We start from the raw sequence: 24,394 nt of genomic DNA, 5'->3' as shown, positions 1-24,394 counted from the left end.
CAAATAACACACTATCTCTTGTTGTTGAAGCATGGTTGTATAGACATACATGAGTTGGATCATGCATGTACTCATCTACGACATCATACCATTCGCAAGTTCGTTGAGCATCATTACCAGAGATTGAGGCATGCAACCTGTGAGCTTTGCATGCATTACACACATGACACCACTTCTTACGATATACCTCACTATCTCTATCAAAGTTAGAGTACATTGCTGCTAGCTTGTTTGCAAACTTTGACTACAAGTCCATCCCCTATTTTTGTGGCTTGTTAAACTCATCATTTAAATCACTATGCTTATGACCTAAATTGACTACCCAATAGTCCTTCCATTGAGTTTGTTTACCATGCTCTACCTCATCACTACCTTCAAGTCCTTGACTTTCACTAATATTCTTTCTCTTTTTGGCTTTGTTCTTAGTAGACTTGTTGGGTTGATTCTTTTCTCCTCCAATCAATTTTTTTTTCCTCTTTGACCCTTATGCTGATGTAGGTGGTGTGTTTAGGATTTGGGATGTCTTTAAAGCTTACATTGGAGTAGAAGGATCAGGGGAAGCATCCAAGGGTTGACTTTGACTCATTATCATGGTTGGCTTTGACAAGAGAAGGGACATGTTTTTGGACAGTTAGGCTGCATCGTGAAGAATGCTAGAGTCATAGAGGGATATATAGGGCTAAGGTTTTGGGAGGGATATAAATGAGCTTGGTTGTACATTACCACAAATAGTTGGGTATTGGACAATTGAGAGACATGTGACTCTATCAATTCATCATTAAGCTGTGAATTTATCAAGAGTCGTTGCATAGCCATTTTTTTGTTCAAATACCTAAGATGAGGGCCAAATGGATCCATATAAATAGAAATGTACAAACATTACAAAACGGATGAGAAGTTAAACAAGGAATAGAAAAGATTCATCATGTACATTGTGAAAATTGTAGCAGTTGCAAAAACACAATTGCCTTCTACTTCAACAATAGCATGCATCATTATATAAGTAGACAAATCAAAATTTCATTCTTGCAATATCCTAATTTAAGATAGAGCATTTAAGACTAGTCATCCATGAGAATATGAGATCATAGAAATGCTCAAAGAGAGAAAACATAAAACTTATAAATCTACAACTTAAAATAGTGTATAGAAAAAACTCCATTTATTAAAGAAAATAAAAGATAATTGGATAATCGATATTGCAAAGAGTGATTGATATTGCTGCTACAATATTCAAACAATGAGTAGAGAGTCCCCCATGTATATTCCTACATTCATATAGACAATTGAACTTAATAAGTGTTCCTTCATGTGTTGCTCTTTCCAAGCTTGAATTTAACAAGTAATTTGAAATCAAACATAGATGAAGAAATGATGTTGCATAAGCTTGAATTCGACTGGTACAACTCAATGTCGTGATTGTAAAAATAATTTATTGATGGCAACATATAGGTGTTGTAGTAGAAGAAGATGAGAGTAGAGCTAGATGCACACAAATATCATTGTATGCAAGAGAGAATGTGATTAGCCGGATGCAGTACACAAATATCATTGTATGCAAGAGAGAATGTGATTGTTATTAGCAAACACAAAAAGGAACATGAAACCCATTATAGAGACAACGGGAACAATGAAGCATCAACATGATGAACAACTTGAGATAACATAATTGTCATGTCTAGAGCTATATATATAGCCTCTTAGAGATCCAAACCAACGTTAGGGCTGGCCATTGACCTCAGCGCTGCCAATCAATATTAGGGCGCCGAAGCAGCTTGCGCATGCAAGAGGAGCGTTCTCTCTCTCTCTCTCTCTCTCTCTCTCTCTCTCTCTCTCTCTCTCTCTCTCTCTCCCCCTCTCCCTCTCTGTGTGTGTCTCTCTGTGCCAATCGACAAACAGGGGAATAGTCAGTGTGTGGAGGAGAAACAGTAGGTGGGTGAGGGCCGAAGATAAATTTCAGCATGGGTCCCGCTTTTATGGGGACATGTCGGTAAACTCCCGGTTGCTGGCCGGTCTCTCGACCTTTTCGTTTTTTCAAAGTCAAGTCAAAACGAGATATAAATCTTCCACCAATGTGATTCGCAGGCGCGTGGTGTAAGGCTTCAGGGTGTGGGATCGGGGGTACAGGGTTCAATCCTCGGGATGATCCTCCGGGTGAGACCAATGCACCTTTTAGGGGGCTTTTAATTTGTGGGCCCCACACTCACCCAACGACTGGGTAAACCCGTGAAAGAGCGTGGGGCCCTTTGCTGATATATATCCACAGCCTCTCCTGCCGAAGATAAATTTCAGCATGGGTCCCGCTTTTATGGGGACGTGCCTCTAAACTCCCGGTTGCTTGCCGGTCTCTCAACCTTTTTGTTTTTTGAAAGTCAAGTCAAAACGAGAAACAAATCTCTCACCAATGTGATTCGCGGGCGCGTGGTTTAAGGCTTCAATGTGTGGGATCGGGGGTACAGGGTTCGATACTCTGGATGATCCTCCGGGCGAGACCAATGAACCTTTTAGGGGGCTTTTAATTTGTGGGCCCCACACTCACCCAATGACTGGGTAAACCCGTGAAAGAGGGTGGGGCCCCTGCTGATATATATCCACAGCCGTGGCCTATGGTCAACTGCTGCACCGGCGGGGTTACAGTGTGCGGGCAGCTGGAAGTACGTGCAGGTCTAGTGCCACCACAACCATTGGACGACGCTGTTGAAGATGGGTCCAGTCCCGGCGAGAGGTGGAGTCGGCGAGAAGCAGACAGCCGTGGGAAAGGTCTTTCTTTGGAGGGTGATGATTGGTGGTCTTCCGCTCGCTTCAACTCTTTCCAAGCATCGAATCTCAAGCGGCAACTCTTTCTTTTGCACCACCACTATGGAATCCACCCGTCATCGTTTTATTTCTTGCCCCCTCACTCAGAAAATCTGGTCATTCTTGTGAGCCATTTGGCGAATGGTGGCTGGTTTCTCGCTATGCTCGTTTGATTGGGTTTTTGCGCAGCCCAAATATCCCATACCGACACAGCCACATATGAAGATCTTGTTTCACTTTCTTCGATATTGGGGCTGTTGGCACAACTGGACCATTCGGAATGCTTTTCTTTTTGATTCCGCCTATAATGTTCAGCGGCATATTGCTAGGCTTAAAGGTCTCTTGTATTGGTAGATAGATCTTCTCCGGCACTCTGACATGCTCTCTCAGGAGGACTTACGTCCCTGGCATATGGCAATTTCCTCTGTGTCTTTGCCATGACTTTGTAACTCTTTGGTCGTCTTGTTTTTGTAGAGAGTCAGTGTGTACACACGATGGGGTAGAGCCATCGTGTATCTTGTAATCATGCAAACTTGTACCTTTTTCGTAATTAATACAATTACCTTTTACGGAAAAAAAAGACAGCCGTGGGAAGAGGGAGGGCAACGCCAGTGCCAGCACCAGTGAGAACGGGATTTTTGGATGGAGAGAGAGATTAGGTTTTGACAATGGAATAGTTGAATTAGGGTTAGGGAGTGATAGATTAGGTTTTGAGGATGGAGTAGTTGGATTAGGGTTAGAACTCGCTCTCTCTCTCTCTCTCTCTCTGCATTGAGTCTTAACCCTCGGCCCCTTCATTAACATTCTTAGGTCATCTTTTGTGTGCATGTATGAGAGAGAGAGTGTGTGTAGATAACTCTTATCCACTTACCCCATCTTTAAAACCCTATAGTATACACAAACACTTGCATGCATGTATACATATGCACATGCTCATGTAAACATTCACACCTTGAGAGAGAGAGAGAGAGAGAGAGAGAGAGAGAGAGAGAGAGAGAGAGAGAGAGAGAGAGAGAGAGAGAGAGAGAGAGAGAGAGAGAGAGAGAGAGAGAGAGAGAGAGAGTGAGAGAGAGAAGATAATCCTTATCCACTTGCCCCATCTTCAAAACCCTATAGTATACGCAGATACTTGCATGCATGTATATGTGCATGCATGCTCACATACACATGCACACCGAGAGAGAGAGAGAGAGAGAGAGAGAGAGAGAGAGAGAGAGAGAGAGAGAGAGAGAGAGAGAGAGAGAGAGAGAGAGAGAGAGAGAGAGAGAGAGAGAGAGAGAGAGAGAGAGAGAGAGAGAGAGCGCACTCTAATACACCTACCCCATATTCAAAAGTTTATATCTCATAAGGAACATAGAGATATACACAAACATATGTATGCATGCATGCACACTTATCCTCCTTTATTATGTATTAGTTGTTGGTCCTTATTGACATTCCTAGGGGAGAGAGAGAGAGAGAGAGAGAGAGAGAGAGAGAGAGAGAGAGAGAGAGAGAGAGAGAGAGAGAGAGAGAGAGAGAGAGAGAGAGAGAGAGAGAGAGAGAGAGAGAGAGAGAGAGTGTGTGTGTGTGTGTGTGTGAGTGAGCGAAGAATTAAATTTGGAGAGAAAGGGGAAATAGAAGGGAGAGAGTACATGTTTGCGCGCACACACACGCGCACACACACACACACACACACACACACACACACACACACACACACACACACACACACACACACACACACACACACACACACACACACACACACACACACACATCCTAACCCCAATCCACCTCCCACGCTCTCAAAATCTATTTCCATGCCCGAAATTGTATCTGATGTGTCATTCTAAATGCCCTAATCTTGCATCCCCTTCAAAAACTTAACTCCTATCCAAAAATAATAGATCTTACCTTATCATTTATAAGATAGACATATATACAAATGCATACGTGCATGCACACATGTACATATACACACATCCCCCTCCCCCCACCCCAATATTAGCCTTGATCCTTTGCCCCTTTATTGACATTCTTAGGTCATCTTGAGAGAGAGAGAGAGAGAGATTAGGTTTTGAGGATGGAATAGCTAGATTATGGTTAGAACACACACACACACACACACACACACACACACACACACACATACACACACACACACACTCTCTCTCTCTCTCTCTCTCTCTCTCTATGTCAAGTCTTAACCCTTGGCCCTTACATTGATATTAAGTCTTAATTGTGGCCTCAAAACCTAATCTCTCTCTCTCTCTCTCTTCTCTCTCTCTCTCTATATATATATATATATAAACATTTGGTCATTACATTGATATTGTCTTAACCCTCAACTTTAAGTTTTAAGAGGGGATGCAACATATTCCTTGACATTGAGTCTTAACCTTTGGACCCTCATTAACATTCTTAGGTCATCCTTTGAGAGAGAGAGAGAGAGAGAGAGAGAGAGAGAGAGAGAAGATAACCCTTATTCACCTACCCCATTAAAAACTTTCATGCATGCTCAGGTACACACGCACACCTTGAGAGAAGAAGAAGGCCTTTGACCTCAAGACTCAAGAATGATTCAATGGTTAATTTGTGGTGGATGGGAAGCTACCATTGACATGTTTAAGGCAATAACACATTTTAAGAAGAGGGTGTACATATATAGAGAGAGAGAGAGAGAGAGAGAGAGAGAGAGAGAGAGAGAGAGAGGGAGGGGTAGTAAATATTGAAATATAGAAAATAGTCTAGATGTACATACCCATTAAGAATATCTCTCTCTCATCTTAATGAGCAACATCCATATATGTTTTTTTGAATGAGCGATATATGGTTTTTTTAAAATTTTCTAATGTGATCGTAGATGAGGTACCACCAACAGCATCATCCTCAACCGGTAGGCCAACCCTGAGAGCTGTGTTACCAATTGGCCTACTACACACACGTAAATGGGGAAAAAAAAGAGAGAAAAAGAGGAAAATACGCTAACACCAGCAGGGCGTTCTGGCTTTCTTCTCCTTCCCCACGATCATTATCTGCAAAACAGCAGCAGCAACAACATCATCGTCGTCATCATCCTGCTTCTGTAGAACGGTACGAAGGCAAGATTCTCGCTTCTGATCTTCCATTTTCACGATGTTGTAGCATTTTGGAGCTCCGAATATTCTCCATGCTCCTGTATTCCGTCGATCCTTTTGTTTTTGCTTTTTCGTTTGGGGTGGGGGTTTCCGGGTTTGTCTGCCTCCTTTTGCTGTGTGGCGGAATTTTGGCCGTTTTACTCGCTTTACTACAGCCATTATGTTGAGTGGCATCATCGTCTCTAGCTCGCATTTTGCATACCTTTCTTCGCTTGCTCCTCCTCCTCTTCCTCCCTCTCCTCCTTCTCTTCCTGCTTCTCCTCCTCCTCCTCGATCGTCCCTGACCCTTAGCCCCTTTGCGACAGGTTTCCAGAGGAGAGGCTTCTGTCTACGGGCCGCGTGGAAGGACACCAGTGGCGAATCCCCTTCTCCAGGTGCGTAATCGGACGCGCTCCCTCACATTATGGAGAGAGAGAGAGAGAGAGAGAGAGAGAGAGAGAGAGAGAGAGAGAGAGAGAGAGAGAGAGAGAGAGAGAGAGAGAGAGAGAGAGAGAGAGAGAGAGAGAGAGAGAGAGAGAGAGAGAGAGAGAGAGAGAGAGAGAGAGAGAGAGAGAGAGAGAGAGTGGCGAATCCCCTTCTCCAGGTGCGTAATCGGACGCGCTCCCTCACATTATGGAGAGAGAGAGAGAGAGAGAGAGAGAGAGAGAGAGAGAGAGAGAGAGAGAGAGAGAGAGAGAGAGAGAGAGAGAGAGAGAGAGAGAGAGAGAGAGAGAGAGAGAGAGAGAGAGAGAGAGAGAGAGAGAGAGAGAGAGAGAGAGAGAGAGAGAGAGGTTTTCTCATCAATATGCTAATCAGTATCCTTTTTCCGATTACCCATGATCCGATTTTCCACATTACATTGTTTCTACCATTGATCGCGATCGAATTGTCGACATTATCACATGCGGATTGTTGACATTATGTGTCTTAATCGCCACGTAATTGAGACACGTACGGATTGTCATGATCGAGTTGTCGACAATGTCACACACGGATTGCTGACGTTTTGTATTTTTGTTGGGATTAATCACATAGGGATTGTTGACATTATGTGTCGTAATCGCCAAGTGATTATCTTGCGACATTCTTGTACAAATTATACCTCACGTCATTGGATCAGTTTTTAAATAGCTCTTGATTGCCTCTCTTCTCTTAAATGCTTTTAACAAGTCATTTGGATCAGTTTCCAGAATCTCGAAATCACCCGTTATAGGAATGCAAGATGTATGGTTCTAGTACTCTCCGTTTATTACGGGAAACTTGTCCACTATTCAAAATAAGGGCAACCTTTCAGGCTATACGGCCCTTCTATGCGACATTATATATGGGTTTCATAACTAAAATACTCTGAAAATTGGGCCTTATTTTAAGGGCATGAAACTAATCGGTATTTTAAGTTTCAGCCAGTAAGTTAGACATATGTTTCTAATACATATGTTGAAGAAGGCTTAAATACAAACAGATTGTGAGTATTTGAGTTATGAATTGTGAAGCAGGTATGGCAGGGTGTTCCAACAGACAGGCTTAGCAGTCAGACCAGCCAGTGCATGGGTAATTGGGCCTCAATGTTGACTGCCAAGAACTTAGCAAAGGCCATTCTCCTCTCCCTGCCTTGCATCTTACCTTTATTTTTTTGTCATTCCTAGCATCCACAGCACTCTCTGCTGCAGATTTGCCAAAAATAGTATACGACACACATGAGAGAGAGAGAGAGAGAGAGAGAGAGAGAGAGAGAGAGAGAGAGAGAGAGAGAGAGAGAGAGAGAGAGAGAGAGAGAGAGAGAGAGAGAGGCTACCGTCGACGCCGTGAGCTTGTCCGCCTGTCCCGCCCCTGTTTGCCTGTGCCTGTCGGATCCGGCTCGCCTGACGACCGCTCACCTGCGCTGCCTGTGCTCGTTTCCGCTGCGTCAGGGTGGCTGTGGCCCCGTCGACGCCTGAGAGACGCTGCCCTCGCCAGTCAGCCACCGTGGTGGTTGCCCCAGACTTTTAACGCCTGCAACCTGTTCGTGTGACGTCCTGAGGGTCGTCCTCCGCTGTGTGCAAAACCAGCTTACAGGGGTGCAGATTTCTAACTCAGCCAACAGTGATCTGCACTGTGCGTCAGTCCTCCTTCGAGATCAGCTCGTCATACAAGATGGCTGGTTTGGATCTGGATTTCATAGACCAAACGGTGGCAGCACTTGGCCCGGATTCTGATGCTGAGGAACCGGAGGATATGGTCCCGTGCACTGAAGAGATGCCCCCGGGTCCTGACATCCAGCCTGTGGGTAAACGTACCAAGCATACCTCGGAAGAGATAGGTGTTATTCAGGATCGTTCCTATGCGCAGGTTGCTTCGAATTCTGTGGACTCTCAGGAGGTGGACTGGGAGCATCTGCTGGAATTTGCCAACACTCTGCTTGGCGAATATGTTCAACATAATCAGGAAGCCTTCTCTGACTCTGCACCTGACGATGTTCTGGAAGCTACTGTCGACCCCAAAACTGTCCTACGCTCCTTTTCGGTGTTTTATGATCGCGCTGTGATACTCTTCTTCACTGGTCGAATCTCGCTGATTTCCCGTATTCGCCAATGGCTGCAGAGTCTGCTCCAAGGGGAATGTGTTGAAGAGATTTTTGTTGGGTCCCGAGGTTTTTTTGAGGTCCTCTTGAAAACTGAGGCGCACCGTGCTGCTCTCCTGTCTAAACTGCCTTTGTTTTTTGATCGTCGGTTGGTTCATGTGGTTCCATGGTGCCCGATGGCAGATTTTCAGCGCCTCCTGCAACGTGAATGCCCTGTGTGGGTAGAAGTGGAAAATTGTCCGGTTGTTTATTGGCCGCTATTGAAGGATGCTATGGCCGCTGTGGGCACGGTTCTGGTCCCTCCCAGTCTCAGGGCTGTGAATCGCAACCGCTTGTGCATGTTATGGGATACTGCACGGAAAAGGCCTGCGTGGTTACGCCTCAATTGCTCTGGCATGCATCCGTTACACTTTCGTTTGAAATGGGGCAATTTTGCAGGCCATTGCTTTTCCTGTGGACAGTTGGGGCACTTTATGGCCGAATGCCCAGAGCAGCAACACATTTCAGATGCAGGCCATGTTGCTCCACCCATGGAAGATATGGTGTGTGATGCTCCGTCGCTAGATACTATCCACCCGCCCCAAGTTCTGGCCAAAGGTAAACAACAGGTTTCGGGTCTGGATTCCCGTGCCACTGATTGGGTTGAAGTACGTGCAAAAAAAGGCAACAGGATTGTTGCTGGTATGGAGAGTACTGTGCCTACTACCTCACAAGATTCCATGCGTACATATATGCGCAGGAAGGAAATGTTGTCTTCCGAGCGCTCTGCTCCTGCTCTGGTTTCCTCCGCCCCCCGTCCTCAACCCGCCAAGAAAATGTATTCGGATCGTCTAAAGGGTCCACCTGCAAAGCTGGCTTTTGATACCAGAGGCAACGTCATTACCCCGTGGGACCGTCGTTATCCACGTTCCAACCCCAAGCAAGCAGATATGCCGTCTACTTCCAAATCTGGTCCTCAGACCTCTTTTGCGGTGTTGGCGGATTTCTTGGATGAGGGAGTCCTGGACATTCTCGCCGACAAAGTCAAATCGAGGCAAGCTGTGCCTCGTACCTGATTGTGTCTTGCATACACATGAAAATAGCCACGTGGAATGTGCGAGTAATTTGTTCTCGACACAAGCAACATGCCATGTGGACTGCATTGTATGAGAATCAGTGGGATGTCCTGTGCGCTGTTGAGCACAAGAGTCACGGTGACGCCGGAAAAGTTGTGGATTGCCATGGCTTTCGTTTGTTCTATGCAGGAACACAGGCCATGCATTATTCGGGTGTGCTCATGATTGTACATGCCAAATATCAGCCTGTTCTTATTAAAAATGATGTTCATGGCCGCTTTTTGGTGATTGAAATTTTATTCGAAGGGGAAATCTTATGGTTACTTGGCCTCTATGCTCCGAATGATTCGTTATCTCGCCGGGAGCTTTGGCAGACTTTGCAGACTTCCTTGTCACTTGGCCGACGGGGCTTCTTCATGGGGGATTTCAATATGTATGTTGATTCTTCCCAGTCCACATCGGAGCACTCGGTAATGGATGCGCCGGAAAGTCGTATGTGGCATGAGTTGGCTCTTGCTGTTCTTAAGCAAGATCTCTGGTCCTGGCTACACCCGTCTTCTACAGGATTTACTTTCCATTCGGCCCAGTATGCAACAACATGGTCGCGGTTGGACCGTATATATATCATGCAGAATGATGATTTTCTGCCTGAGATGCTCGAAATAAAAGCGCTGGAGCAATATGCCTTGTCGGACCATTTCCCTCTGCAGTTCGAGTTGCTTGCACAACCCATTGCACCTTTCAAGCAATTTCTGGAGAGACTCCCTTTGCGTTTCAACTCGTCCTACTTGAAGCATGCAATTTTTCAGGGCTATATGCAGCAATTGCTTGACAGATTCTTCTTGGACTTTTCCTCTCAGGGCACTGCGTCATTTGAAAGATTGCTCTCTAATGTGCAGCGGGTTGCTCGGCAGTATGGGATCTATCATGCCTCTCTTTGTCGGCGCCGTCGACAGGCAGCGGCGGACCTGCTGGTTTTGGTTCGCTCCCTGCTGGTGGACACTCCGGATGATGCATTTCTGCTTGCACTGGCCATGCGGGTGGCCGATCTTATTAAAGAATTTCAGTTAAAATCGTATCAGCAGGCCAAATTGCAACATCTGACAGAGACTTTGCAAGATAGTGCATGTTAGACCCATAAGTTCTTTTCGAGCTCTCCATGCTTCTCCTGCTCGAGAGAATCTGACCAGACTCGAGGATGCGCAGGCCACCTTATCCTGGATCCACAGACTATTGTGCATATGTGCAGGAATTATTTCCGTGACCTTCTCGGTTCCGCTTCTCCACCTTCAACCCAAATTACTCAGGCCCGTTCGGTTTTTTATGACCTGGTCCGCAATCAGCTTCCGCAGGACATGCAAGTTACTCTGGAGTCAGATATTGGTGAGGCAGAGGTTATGGACGTCTTGTTACACTTCCCCAAAGATAAAAGTCCGGGTTGGGATGGTCTCACCAATGAGTTCTTTGAAGCTTTCGCTACCCAACTGGCGAAACCATTGCAGGCTTTGTTTCAGCAGGTGTGGGAAACGGGGATCATGCCTCCCTCATGGAAACAAGGACTTATTAAACTGCTTCCAAAAGTTCCTTCGCCATCTAAGTTGACACAGTGGCGCCCAATTTCTTTGATGGGTTCAATGTACAAAATCTTTTCCAAAGTAATGGCGAATCGGCTTCATAAGCATCTCCTTGCCCTTGTGCACCCTCTCCAGTATGGTTTCATTAAGGGCCGCAATATTCTACACAATGTTTTGAATGCCCAATTGGCCATTGATTATGCCAGGCATTCTAATCAGGAGGTGGTACTGATTCAACTGGACCTGGAAAAGGCTTTTGACTATCTGGACTGGTCTTTCGTTGCTAAACTTATGTCTGCTATGGGCTTTGGTGCTCGGATGTCTCGTCTAATCTACACCATTAGTGCTGCGGCGTCTTCGCGAGTCATGCTGAACGGAGGTGTTACTGAGCCATTTGTCCTTGCCCGTTCTGTCAGACAGGGGTGCCCTTTGAGCCCTTTATTCTTTGCCCTTGCGACACATCCAGTTCTTTCCATGTTATCACATATGGCCGCCTCTTCTTAGTTGGCCGGACTGTTGCTTCCTACAGGACAGCACTTCATTAGCCAATCCCTGGCGGATGATACCTTTATAATTTTGCGTGCGGACAAGGATAACCTTCGAACAGCATTTGATGTTTGGGGTCTCTTTGGTCAGGCGTCAGGCCTTCGTATCAATGCGCTCAAATCAGCCCTTCTAAGCTGCACGGAGTCGGATTTGCAGTCCTTGGACTGGCAGGGTCTGGTTGTTCCTCGTGGCTCCATTGTCAGGCAACTTGGATACCCTTTGGGTGTTGATGTTCCTCCAAAGCAGCTTCTGCAGTGGATTTCTCAGAAAATAGTGGCTAAGTTTATGTATTGGAAGTCTCAGGCCTGGCCCTTCCATGTTCGCCTCAAAGTAGCCCAGATAATTATGTTGCCAATGCTCACATATTTCTTGCCATTGTTGCCGTGGACTACTACGACTCTGAATGCTCTTACTCAGTCTATTCGCTTCATGCTATGGAAAAAGGACTCATTGCACGCAGGTATTTCCTGGATCTCGTGGTCGCATGCGTGCACCCCCAAACGCATGGGTGGCGGAGCTATTTTAGATGCCCAAACTCACATGCAGGCACTTCGTTGGTCGCTTTTCCGCGCCATGTGCTCGGATCATCATCCGTGGGTCGCTATAGCCCGTTATTTCCTTGAGGGCCATGGGCTTCTGCATGGCAATACCCAAATCCGCAGTTCTTGGTGGCATGTTCTTAATGCTGATTTGCGGTTCTCCAGTTCTTCTTCGTTGCTGCTTACTCATTTGGTATGTTCTTGGAAACACGTCCTTCAAAAGGCTCAGTGGCATCCAACGGAGGATCGCTTGGCTACTAACTCTTTTCAATTGGAATTAGTGGCAGTCTCGCGTTTACTTTCGTGGGAAGGTAAACATGAGCTTAGACCACAATTCAACTGGATGGCACGTTTGGGCTTGTCTTCGGTTGCGGATGCCACCCTTGCCAGTCGCAATGTGCTTATATCGTTTCGTACAGCTAGGAGGCTTTTCAGGATCCCTCGTGGATATAGGCCTTTATGGGAACAGCTTTTGACGGTGCTCCAGAGCAGACAACCCTTTCCTGCTCTTGCTTCGGATCATCCCTGGCAGGATTGGGACCTACAAGGCCGGCTGAATTTGAGCAAAGCTTCTGCTAACCAAGTGTATCATCTTCTCATTAAAGATCATCAATGGCTAGTTACTAAAGCGAATGCTTTATGGGGATTGCGTAAATCCCGGTCATGGTGGAGGGCAACTGTGATGGAGGGCTGGTTGAACAAGACACCCTTTAAATATAAAGTCTTTCTTTGGAGAGTGATGATTGGGGGTCTTCCGCTTGCTTCGGCTCTTTCCAAGCGACGAATCTCCAATGGCACCTGTTTCTTTTGCACCACTACTATGGAATCCGCCCGCCACCGATTTATTTCTTGCCCCGTTGCTCAGAAAGTCTGGTTATTTTTGTCGGCTGTTTGGCGAGGGGTGGTTGGTATCACCCTGCGCCCCTTTGATTGGGTTTTTGGCCAGCCCAAATACCCTGCGCCCGCCCAGCCACATATGAAGCTCATATATCACTTTCTTCGATACTGGGGCTGTTGGCATAACTGGACCATTCGGAATGCTTTTCTGTTTGATTCCGCCTCTAATGTTCAGCGGCATATTGTGAGGCTTAAGGGCCTCTTGTATTGGCAGTTAGCTCTTCTCCATCGTTCTGATTTGCTCTCTACGGAGGACTTCCGTCCCTGGCATATGGCAATTTCCTCCGCATCCTTGCCATGACATTGTAACTTGTAGTTCTTAGAACCTCTTCACATGATGGCTTGGATTGTCGTCATGTATCTTGTAATCAAGTAATCTTGTATTTTTTTCGTAATTAATACAATTACCTTTTACGAAAAAAAGAGAGAGAGAGGCTGGTCGATGGCGCCCTGTCGTGACCTGCCGCCTGCACCGTTTCGTTACCTGCGCCCTGTCGTGACCTGCCGCTTGCACCGTTTCGTCACTCCTGGGGGTCGGGGTTCCTGCCGCCGTCGCCCTGTAGTTCCGTCAGGATTTGTTTTTCGCGTCCTGGTCCTGAGCGCCGTGTTTGATCGTCCCGGCTTCTGTTGCGCCTATCTACTGTCCCGTCACGCTGCCACGCCTGCAGACACCCATCTTGGTTCGACGATTGTGCTGTCCGCGGGTCCGCCTGCTCGCGTTTGTTCTTCTTTGCAGAGGCGCACAGCTATTGTCAACCCTAATCTCGACAATCGTCAGAGAAGCAACGCCTCGACCAGAGTGCCCACTGATCTGTACACAGAGAGAGAGAGAGAGAGAGAGAGAGAGAGAGAGAGAGAGAGAGAGAGAGAGAGAGAGAGAGAGAGAGAGAGAGAGAGAGAGCCTCTGACGGCTTGGCTGCATTTGCACGGCTGCTCTCTAATGTGCAGCGGGTTGCTCGGCAGTATGGGATTCATCATGCCTCTCTTTGTCGCCGACGTCGACATGCAGCAGAGGACTTACTGGCTTTGGTCCGTTCCTTGCTCGTGGATTCCCCAGATGATGATTTTCTGCTGTCACTGGAGAGGCGTTTGGCCCATCTTATTCAAGTATTTCAGTTGAAATCTTATGAGCAGGCCAAGCTGCATAACTTGACTGACACATTGCAAGATAGTGCCTGCCAGTCTCATAAGTTCTTTCGCGCCTTGCATGCTTCTCTGGCTCGCGAAAATATGACTAGACTCTAGGATTCGGAAGGTCGCATGGTCACTGATCCGCAGACCATTGTCAATATGTGCAGAAATTATTTTATGGAACTTCTTGGTTCTTCTCCCTCGCCTTCTAGCCAGGTTACGCATGCCCGCTCGGTCTTCTATCATCTGGTCCACCAGCAGGTTCCACTTGATATGCAAGCCACTTTGTAGGCGGATATTTGCGAGGAGGAGGTTATGGATGTTTTGTTGCACCTGCCTAAGGATAAAAGTCCTGGTTGGGATGGTCTCACTAATGAATTTTTTGAGAACTCGGCCATGCAGTTGGTAAAGCCATTGGCGGTCATGTTTCAGCAGGTTTGGGAAACAAGGGTCATGCCTTCCTCATGGAAAGAAGGCCTTATCAAACTGATTCCCAAGGTCCCTTCACCGTCAAAGCTGCAACACTGGAGACCAATTTCTTTGATGGGCTCGATGTATAAAATCTTCTCCAAAGTGCTGGCGAATCGGCTTCACAAGCACCTTCCAGCTATTGTGCATCCTCTCCAATATGGTTTCATTAAGGGCCGCAACATTTTGCATAATATCTTAAATGTGCAAATGGCTATTGACTATGCGCGGCACTCCAGTCAGGAAGTGGTATTGATTCAATTGGACTTGGAAAAGGCGTTTGACTATGTGGACTGGTCTTTCATTGCAGATCTCATGTCTGCTATGGGCTTTGGTACCCGGATGTCCCGATTGATCTACACCATTAGTGCTGCGGCTTCTTCAAGAGTTATGCTCAATGGTGGGGTTACAGAGCCATTTGTCCTTGCACGCTCGGTCAGACAGGGTTGCCCTTTGAGTCCTCTCTTCTTTGCCCTGGCGACTCACCCGGTCCTTTCAATGTTATCCTCAATGGCGGCTTCTGCTCAGCTGGCAGGATTGTCTCTTCCTTTGGGGCAGCACTTCATTAGCCAATCTTTGGCTGATGACACCTTTATGATTTTGCGGGCGGACAGGGACAACATTCGAAAGGCATTAGATGTTTGGACGCTCTTTGGTCAGGCCTCTGGTCTTCGCATCAATGCCTTTAGGTCAGCCATTCTCAGTTGCACGGAGTCTGATTTACAGTCATTAGGTTGGCAGGGCCAGGTGGTTTCCCGTGGCTCCATTGTCAGGCATCTTGGATACCCGTTGGGGGTGGATGTACGGCCAAAGGACCTACTGGAGTGGATTTCACAAAAACTGGCGGCGAAGTTTATGTATTGGAAGTCGCAAGCGTGGCCATTCCATGTCCACCTCAAAGTGGCTCAGACAATTATGCTACCAATGCTAACGTATTTCCTGCCATTGCTGCCGTGGACGCCTACTACTTTGAAGGCTCTCACTCATCCCATTCGTTTCATGCTATGGAAGAAGGATTCACTGCAGGCAGGCATTTCGTGGATTTCATGGTCACATACATGTACCCCTAAACGCCTGGGTGGTGGCGCTATTTTGGATGCAGAAACTCATATGCTAGCTCTTCGTTGGTCTCTTTTTCGTGCCATGTGTGTGGATCATCACCCGTGGACCATCATAGCCCGTTATTTTCTTGAGGACAGCGGGCTACGCCATGGTAACACACGGCTTCGGGCCTCCTGGTGGCATGTCCTTAATGCTGACTCGCGATTTTCTAGTCCCTCTTCCTCTTTGTTACTGCACTTGGTCGGCTCTTGGAAAGTGGTGCTCCAAAAGCCCCGTTGGCATCCAGTAGGGGACCGCTTGCAGACTAACTCCTTTCAGCTGGAATTGTTGGCAGTATCGAGATTACTTTCCTGGGAAGACAAACATCAGCTCAGACCGAGATTTAACCGCATGGCCCGTTTAGGTGTGACTTCGATTGCGGATGCTACCCTTGCCACTCGCAATGTCCTCGCATTGTTTCGGACTGCTAGGAGACTTTTCAGGATCCCGCGCGGATACCGTGGTTTATGGGGAAAGCTTTTGTTGGAGCTTCAGGGTAGGCAACCCTTTCCTGCCCTGGCTGTGGATCGTCCTTGGCAGGACTGGGACCTTGTAGGCCGGTTGAGTCGCGCCTTGCATGCTTCTCCGGCTCGCGAAAATATGACTAGACTCCAGGATTCGGAAGGTCGCATAGTCACTGATCCGCAGACCATTGTCAATATGTGCAGAAATTATTTTATGGAACTTCTTGGTTCTTCTCCCTCGCCTTCTAGCCAGGTTACGCATGCCCGCTCGGTCTTCTATCATCTGGTCTGCCAGCAGGTTCCACTTGATATGCAAGCCACTTTGGAGGCGGATATTTGCGAGGAGGAGGTTATGGATGTTTTGTTGCACCTGCCTAAGGATAAAAGTCCTGGTTGGGATGGTCTCATTAATGAATTCTTTGAGAACTCGGCCACGCAGTTGGTGAAGCCATTGGCGGTCATGTTTCAGCAGGTTTGGGAAATAGGGGTCATGCCTTCCTCATGGAAAGAAGGCCTTATCAAACTGATTCCAAAGGTCCCTTCGCCGTCCATGCTGCAACACTGGAGACCAATTTCTTTGATGGGCTCGATGTATAAAATCTTCTCCAAAGTGCTAGCGAATCGGCTTCACAATTCGTGGATGGTGTAGCGGCATTGCTGTAGCGGTAGCATCTGTAATAGTAGCATGTATTGAGCTAGTTGTGGAGCTAGTATCAAGAAACTTTGTAAGAACCCATTGGCTTGTTGACTATACCTTTGTTTTCGTCTTGCTCCTTAGAAGCTTCTCTTTGTATGCTTGAATCTCCAATAAGAATAGTCCTAGGCATCTCTGGTTCATGCCATAGTTTTGTGCCTTCATACATTACTTTGGCTCGAATTGGTACATTGTCTTGCATACAACTTGACTATGGTCATACTATCAACTTCGAGAAGGACTTTTGTTTTGCTTATTGATTGTACTAGATTGATGTTGTAATCAAATACATTCATAGTTCTATCTTTGGCTCACTATAGGATGCTATTTAGTGTACTTTAGTAGTTGATCATAGCTGGGTACAAATTGAGATGCATACATAATAGTTTTTGATACATGCAAGATGTAGGTTAAGTATATACAAACTTATGAATTATAGTCAAGGATCTAATCTTTGCTAGAGTTGAATGACTCTATAATGATTGTCGATTATAAGTCCTCATTATAGTAATGGTTATCAAAAATAGTCCAACAACTCCATACATGCATGTGTGTATGCATACAACATGCATATTCATAATCACACATGCATGCATCACACACACTCTCTCCTCTACAATGCACACATACACACACACACAATCTATGCATGACTTACGTACATCCATATAAAGAGATTTTTGTAAACACATATTTAGATTGGATGCATCAAGCTCAAAAGAAAGTCTTACATTTGTTGTTAAGGTCTTGTTCATGTTTATTGGACATCTGTCTAGGCATTCATACTCAAGTCAAATCACTAGCTCCACTAGAATATATGCTCTATTGAGGCATGCTGCTCTCAAGGAGGTGGACATGCTTGTTTCTCCAAGTAAACTAGTACAAGTAGTCTTCTTTATAGACATCAACTATAATTCCACCAACTCATGCATTCCTTGAGAAGACTTCCATGCATCTAACTTAGATCCATGTAGGGTCACTCCCTCGTGAGATTGATCGGCCTCCTTTAAGATCATAATCTAGTCCCTTCTGATTTTGTCAAATCGCAATTAGGAGCATAAATACTAACTACGTGTAAATCTAGGCCTTCAATATTAATCATGATCCTAGCAAACTTTGCCTACTATTAATTACATAGTACTTCATCACTATGTAAAGAGGCTCAAATCCCTCTTGAAAAAGGAAATGAAATTTCCCTTTGATCTCATAATATACAGTGCATCTATAAATAAGATGCCCTCAAACTAAACCTCTTGGTTGCATAATTGGCAGGTGCATGTATTCTTGGATGTGTGTATATTGTCTTGTCTCAATCCTAAGCTATTGTGATGATGTCCGCATCTGTCCAATAGCAATGCATATCTCATGGGAGAGGTGGATGTCCATGTATGTTGGCTTGACAATGAATCCCTTTGTGGACATGTGAAAAACATCGCTAAAATTGTGCCATCTTCATACCAAGGGGCTCTAGGGGTTGCATCCATGCATGATTTGTATCAATCTCCACAATATCTTTCTTAATACCTTGATTCCGCTCTGTATGCGTGAGATCTAAGTATGGGCAATACAAAGTGTATTGAAGTGGTGGGAGTGCATCCATGTATCTTAAACCATGACTCCATCTATGCATACTAGCAATGTGTATCCCCACTCTCCACTAACTATTTAGAGGAAGTCAATGCCAATCACAGATATCTATATCTAGGGTCCAGGGAGCTCGCATATTCTTTGTAAGCAAGTTATGGCTTGAATTAATGCCCATGTGTTGGGGCTCAACTGTGGATGTGCAGAAGTTTGAGGAGGAGTGAGCGTGAGAGTGTGACAGTTGGTGAGAAAGAGAGGAGTGAAAGTAGAATCCGATATGAGTGTACCAACAATGTGTGTTGGTACATAGAATAAAATGTATTTATACTTAGGGCATATTAAGGGTGCATTCACATGTACAATTGAATAGTGTGTGTGTACTATACACAGAGGTCAAAATGGGCCTTTATTCCAACAACCTCCCACTTAAAGGTCTGAAGTGAACCTCTAGTCAACTCCCACTAGTTGTATGCAATGCTCATGTTAAGCTTTGCTTAGACTTTTAGTGAGAACATTTGCAGGGTTGTCCAGTGTTTTGATCTTGGTCAATGTGATTTGATCATCTTCCAGAATCTGTCTAATAAAGTGATATCACACATCTATATGCATTGTGCGTGAATGATACATGGCATTCTTAGCCAGATACACAATACTCTGGCTATCACATCCCAAAATTGCAGTACATATAGACATGTCGAGATCCTCTGCAAGTCTGCTCAACCATATAGCTTCCTTAGAAGCTTTAGTAGGGCTGATATCTATTCAGCTTTAGTAGTACTCAGTGCGACGATGTTCTGCAACCTGGAATACCAAGAAACGGCTCCACCAGCAAATTGTAAAGACATATCCATTGTTGGACCTACAAGTGTCCAAGTCACCTGCCATGTTTGCATCACAATAACCCTGCAAAATAAGTGCACCCTGCCCATAGCAAATACACTTGCTTTGTGTACCCTTTAGGTATCGAAGAATACACTTGATAGCCTCTCAATGTGTTTTGCCAGGATTTGACATAAACCTGCTAACAACTCCCACTGCATGAGCAATGTCTAGATGAGTAGCAACCATAGCATACATAAGAGAACCACAAGCTGATGCATAAGGGACTCCTTTCATAGCATTTGCTTTTATGTCATCTTCTGGGCTGTTGGCTTTACTAAGCTTAAGGTAAGGAGGTAAAGGTACCCCAAAAAGCTTAGCTTCAGCCATGTTAAATCTGTTCAGTACCTTTTCAATGTACTTTTCTTGAGATAAAAACAACAATTTTTGCAATCTATCTTTGCGAATCCTCATGCCCAAAATATGCTCTGCATTCCCCAAATCTTTCATGGAGAAAGCTGATTTTAGTTGACTTTTGAGAGCATCCAAGCTAGTCTTCCTTTTCCCAGCTAGCAACATATCATCCACATACAAAACAAGTATGATGGGGCTGCCATCTATATCATTTTCATGTACAAGCAATGATTTGTATGGCTGCGTACAAACTCACGAGATAGCATAAAAGTGTCAAACTTTTTGTACCACTGCCGTGGTGCTTGCTTCAGCCCATACAGGCTGCATTTTAGTTGACACACCATTTGTTCTTTTCCAGGAACTACAAAATCCTTGGGTTGTTTCTGTGAGAGTGCGCAACGGAAGAGGAAATACGAACACGGAGGGAGAGAGAGAGAGAAAGCAGAAAATAAGGAAGAGAAATCTGCACTGACTGAAATGAATGCTGAATACACTGAAATGGACTGATCAGTCCCTGCACGCAGCCCGAAGCGTCAGTGAAGGCACCAGATCAGGCTGATGATGATGGCAGCACCACCACGGGGGAGAAGGAGTGTCGGAATCTGCAAGAAGACAAGTGACCAAGTGGGGAGGGGGGCTGCCAATAAATAGGCAACGGACAAACCCTAACCCTAACCCTAAAATGGGCGCAAACCCTAAAATGGGCGCAAACCCTAAAAGTGCCCTAAAATGGGCGCAAACCCTAAAAGTGCCCTAAAATGGGCGCCCCACTACAGTGACCAAAAAGTGGCCGGGCAGCCAGTGGCTGCCCACTAAAAGAGGCCAAAAAGAAATACACAACCTAAAACAGCCAATCAAGAGTGACTAGCCTCCCCCATCATAACACATGACAGACATGTCAGAGCTCCTAATGTCCTCGTCTGACTCAGACTGAGGCTCACAGGCAGGAGATGACAAGGCATGACAAACATGACTGCTAACACCCCCTCTCAAATCCTGGATGTGGCTGAAGGCCGAAGAAGAAATGGATCCGGGGATGGCAAGAGGAATGCCAATGTCGATGAAGTCCGTCGATGTAGACTGCCGCTGAAGGAGCTCCTCACGATCCTGGGAACCCCCCTCTAAAACACTAGGGGTCAGGGAATCCACAGCCGCATCACCGAGATCGTCCCCCTCTGAAAGGGATGGGGGGTACGAGGGAACCACTGGAGGAGAAGGTGGGGGATGGGAAGAAACCTGTGGAATAAAAGGTGCACAAGCGGGAATGGGTGTAGCAATAGACTGCCTCGGAGGACCCTGCATCAAAGAAGGGGAATGGAGCCTGTAAAGCCCGCTCTCCTGCCAACCTGTAGATAAGACAGCTCCTGTAAAAGAATCCTCAATAACAACGGCATGCTCGGTGAAGATCACTCGTGTGCCAAGTCTCGTAAGGCCATAAACTGAGAGGAGGGGAAGGCCCAAGTCCGGAACATGTAGGGCCTGTGAAAGGAAGCTCGTAGGTCGGTCTGTAAACAAAGGCAATGTGCCAACACCACTAATAGGCACCGATAAAATGTCACCAACAGTGACTGAACCCTCTGATGGACGGAGATCCTGTAACAAATCACCTCGGGGAGTCATATGACTCGAAGCACCATTGTCCACTAACCAAGGCTGCGCAGAAGACACTGCAGCCACGGAAGAAGGATCCTCCTCCAAAGCATGGATATGAAGGAACACTGACTCATGGGTAACAACTGGTGTAGAGGCAGAAGAAGGCTCCGATGTAGATCCACCCTTCGCTCCCGGACGAAGGTGAGGGTACTTCTTCCAGCATTTCTCCTCGGGATGTGTCCCTTTCCCATAGTGTGGGCATTTCGGTCTCTTTGAATCTGAGTCAGAGCCTTAAGAACTGTCCTTCTTCTTAGCCTTTGACTTCTTCTTATTCTTCTGTCCTCCCGAACCTGCAACAAAGGCTCTAGTGGAGTCGGATCCACTAGCACTGACCTCTCTGAGTCGCTCATCATGCTCCAAGACAAGCGGGGATAGCTCCTCCCATAGAAGCTTCTCACGGGTCCTCGATGTAAGTAGGCTGGTGTAGAAGACATCAAACCGAGGCGATGGCAGCTGAGTCAAAAGAATCATAGCCATGTCTTCAGAAGATATCGTCCGACCGAGGGATGCAAGCTCATCCCTCATATCCTGTAATCTGTTGATGTGGTCCTTCATGGAAGGACTATCATCAATAGCGAGCATCCGCAACTTCTTTTCAAGAGATATCCGGTGGGCAAACGTCTTCTGTTGATAGAGAGACGCGAGCTTTCTCCACACGTCCGCTGCAGTCTTCAACCTGTGAACATGAACAAGGACAGAATCCTGCAAACTCAGAAAGAGGAAAGATCTGGCTCTAGAATTAAGCCGATCCCATAAGGTTGCACGATCCATAGATGTCCCATCTGCGGGATCCACCTTAGGCCGGGGAATAGGAACAGAAATAAGCTCCCAAAGATCAAAGGAGTCCAAGACACACTCCACCTTGCAGGACCATAGAGAAAAGTTGGAGCCATCCAACCGGTCCTCTTTGGGCAGCTGAGGAAGTACGGGTACCTGTACAGGGGGTACCAAAGGCTGCATCTTCGGCCCACTGGAAGGGGCTCGCCGAGATACATGAATAGAAGGGGGACGAGAACGAGGAATAGACTCCGGACGACGGTCCTCGTGATAGAAATCACGCCTCCGTTCAGATGAATGTCGAGACAAAAGCTCATCATCTGAGTCATCAAAGCCTGTAAACTGATGAGAAGACATCTTCCAATCTGCAAAGTACCAAACACCAAAGAAAACTGTGCCGATGCCGAAGAATGACCACCAGAAGGGTCACCAACCACCAGAAGAACCACCAAACTCCAGGAAATCAGGTCGCCTATCACCAGGAGGTGAAAACGCAGCTGTGTAGGGCACAAAATCCAGAGGGAAAGTTGCCAGGCACCAAAACGCAGCCAAGAAGAGAAGCGCCAGCTGGAGATGAGCCGCCAGGAGGGAAAACGACAACCTTGGATGCAAAACGCAGCCTGTAGTGGAGTCGCCCAGCTGAAGAGAAGGCCGCCCAGCTGAAAATGCAAGGAGACAGGGCTGGTTGATGACGTGGCAGCCTCTGGAAGGGGCTGATGCAGCAAACGCAAATATTCAGACCACCTGGAGGGGCCGCCTGGCTGTTGGAGAGAAGGGGGGCAGCAACAGATGATAGGTGTGGTCTCTCTCCAGTCGATGAAGACCTCCGTGCTCTCAGTTTGGCGATGATACCATGTGAGAGTGCGCAACGGAAGAGGAAATACGAACACGGAGGGAGAGAGAGAGAGAAAGCAGAAAATAAGGAAGAGAAATCTGCACTGACTGAAATGAATGCTGAATACAATGAAATGGACTGATTAGTCCCTGCGCGCAGCCCGAAGCGTCAGTGAAGGCACCAGATCAGGCTGATGATGATGGCAGCACCACCACGGGGGAGAAGGAGTGTCGGAATCTGCAAGAAGACAAGTGACCAAGTGGGGAGGGGGGCTGCCAATAAATAGGCAACGGACAAACCCTAACCCTAACCCTAAAATGGGCGCAAACCCTAAAATGGGCGCAAACCCTAAAAGTGCCTGTGCCCTAAAATGGGCGCCCCACTACAGTGACCAAAAAGTGGCCGGGCAGCCAGTGGCTGCCCACTAAAAGAGGCCAAAAAGAAATACACAACCTAAAACAGCCAATCAAGAGTGACTAGCCTCCCCCATCATAACACATGACAGACATGTCAGAGCTCCTAATGTCCTCGTCTGACTCAGACTGAGGCTCACAGGCAGGAGATGACAAGGCATGACAAACATGACTGCTAACAGTTTCATGTAAATTTCCTCATCAATGTCACCATTCAAGAAAGCTGTTTTTACATCCATTTGGTATAGCTCTAAGTCCAATACAGCAGTGAGAGCAAAAAGCGCACGTAGAGTGGTCATCTTCACAACATGTGAGAAGACCTCTTAGAAGCCAATCCCTTCCTTCTGTGCATACCTTTTGGCAACTAGTCTTGCCTTATACTTGGGTTTCCCATCAACTGTCTTTACTTTGTACACCCATTTGTTTGAAAGAGGCTTCCTTCCCTTGGGCAATGACACAAGCTCCCAAGTATCATTTGATTATAGAGATTTAATCTCTTCTTGCATAGCTAGCTCCCATTTACTGCTGAATTCGCATGACTTGGCCTCTTGTATGTAAGAGGCTCACCCTCATCTGTTAGCATCACATAATGCAAGGAGGGGTCAAACCTATGTGGTTGCCTTCTTACGCGTGTAGACCTGCGTATCCAATGATCAACATTTTTAGGAATTGGGTCTACATCTGGAGGTATATTATTTTCAGCATTTATTGGTTGTTGTAAGCCATTTTCAGCATGCTGTTCATGCTATACATCACCTTCATTTTCATTACCAGCACCTGCATTTTCATAATCAGCAAGTCTATCTTGCTGTCCATGACCTCCTTGTGCTCCTATTTGTTGTTTATCATCATCTGGCTAAAAAATAACCGGTTGATCATCAGTTCGAGCCTGTGTACAGCACCATGAGGCTCATTTTTTAAAGTAATAGGTGGTTGCAAACTCTGAAATTTGACATTTTTCATATCTTCATTAGAG

The 24,394-nt window shown here is 46.3% G+C and overlaps 1 protein-coding gene across 7 annotated transcripts in view; it reads left to right on the top strand.

Annotated features, from left to right (window-relative positions):
• The first annotated feature begins 5,705 nt into the window (after positions 1 to 5,705).
• The window catches only part of LOC148019979 (phosphoglycerate mutase-like protein 1), a 95,543-nt gene continuing 76,854 nt past the window's right edge, over positions 5,706 to 24,394 (top strand). The window contains exons 1-2 of one of the 7 annotated variants that reach the window (XM_087700209.1): positions 5,706 to 5,871; positions 6,221 to 6,289. Coding sequence is in view for 3 of the 7 variants with exons in the window: in XM_087700211.1 (XP_087556337.1) it covers positions 6,076 to 6,289 (214 nt within the window). In the remaining 4 variants the exon portion in view is untranslated. Of the gene's footprint in view, positions 5,880 to 5,985; positions 6,290 to 6,482; positions 6,499 to 24,394 lie in introns of those variants that run through there. The other 6 variants (XM_087700213.1, XM_087700211.1, XM_087700208.1 and 3 more) reach the window with 6 other exon arrangements.

Source organism: Lygodium microphyllum, chromosome 19, assembly GCF_053477565.2.
Source record: "Lygodium microphyllum isolate KBCC chromosome 19, Lygodium_microphyllum_v1.1.10, whole genome shotgun sequence".
NCBI classification, from domain to species: Eukaryota; Viridiplantae; Streptophyta; class Polypodiopsida; order Schizaeales; family Lygodiaceae; genus Lygodium; species Lygodium microphyllum.
This window is presented reverse-complemented; position numbering and strand designations above follow the sequence as displayed.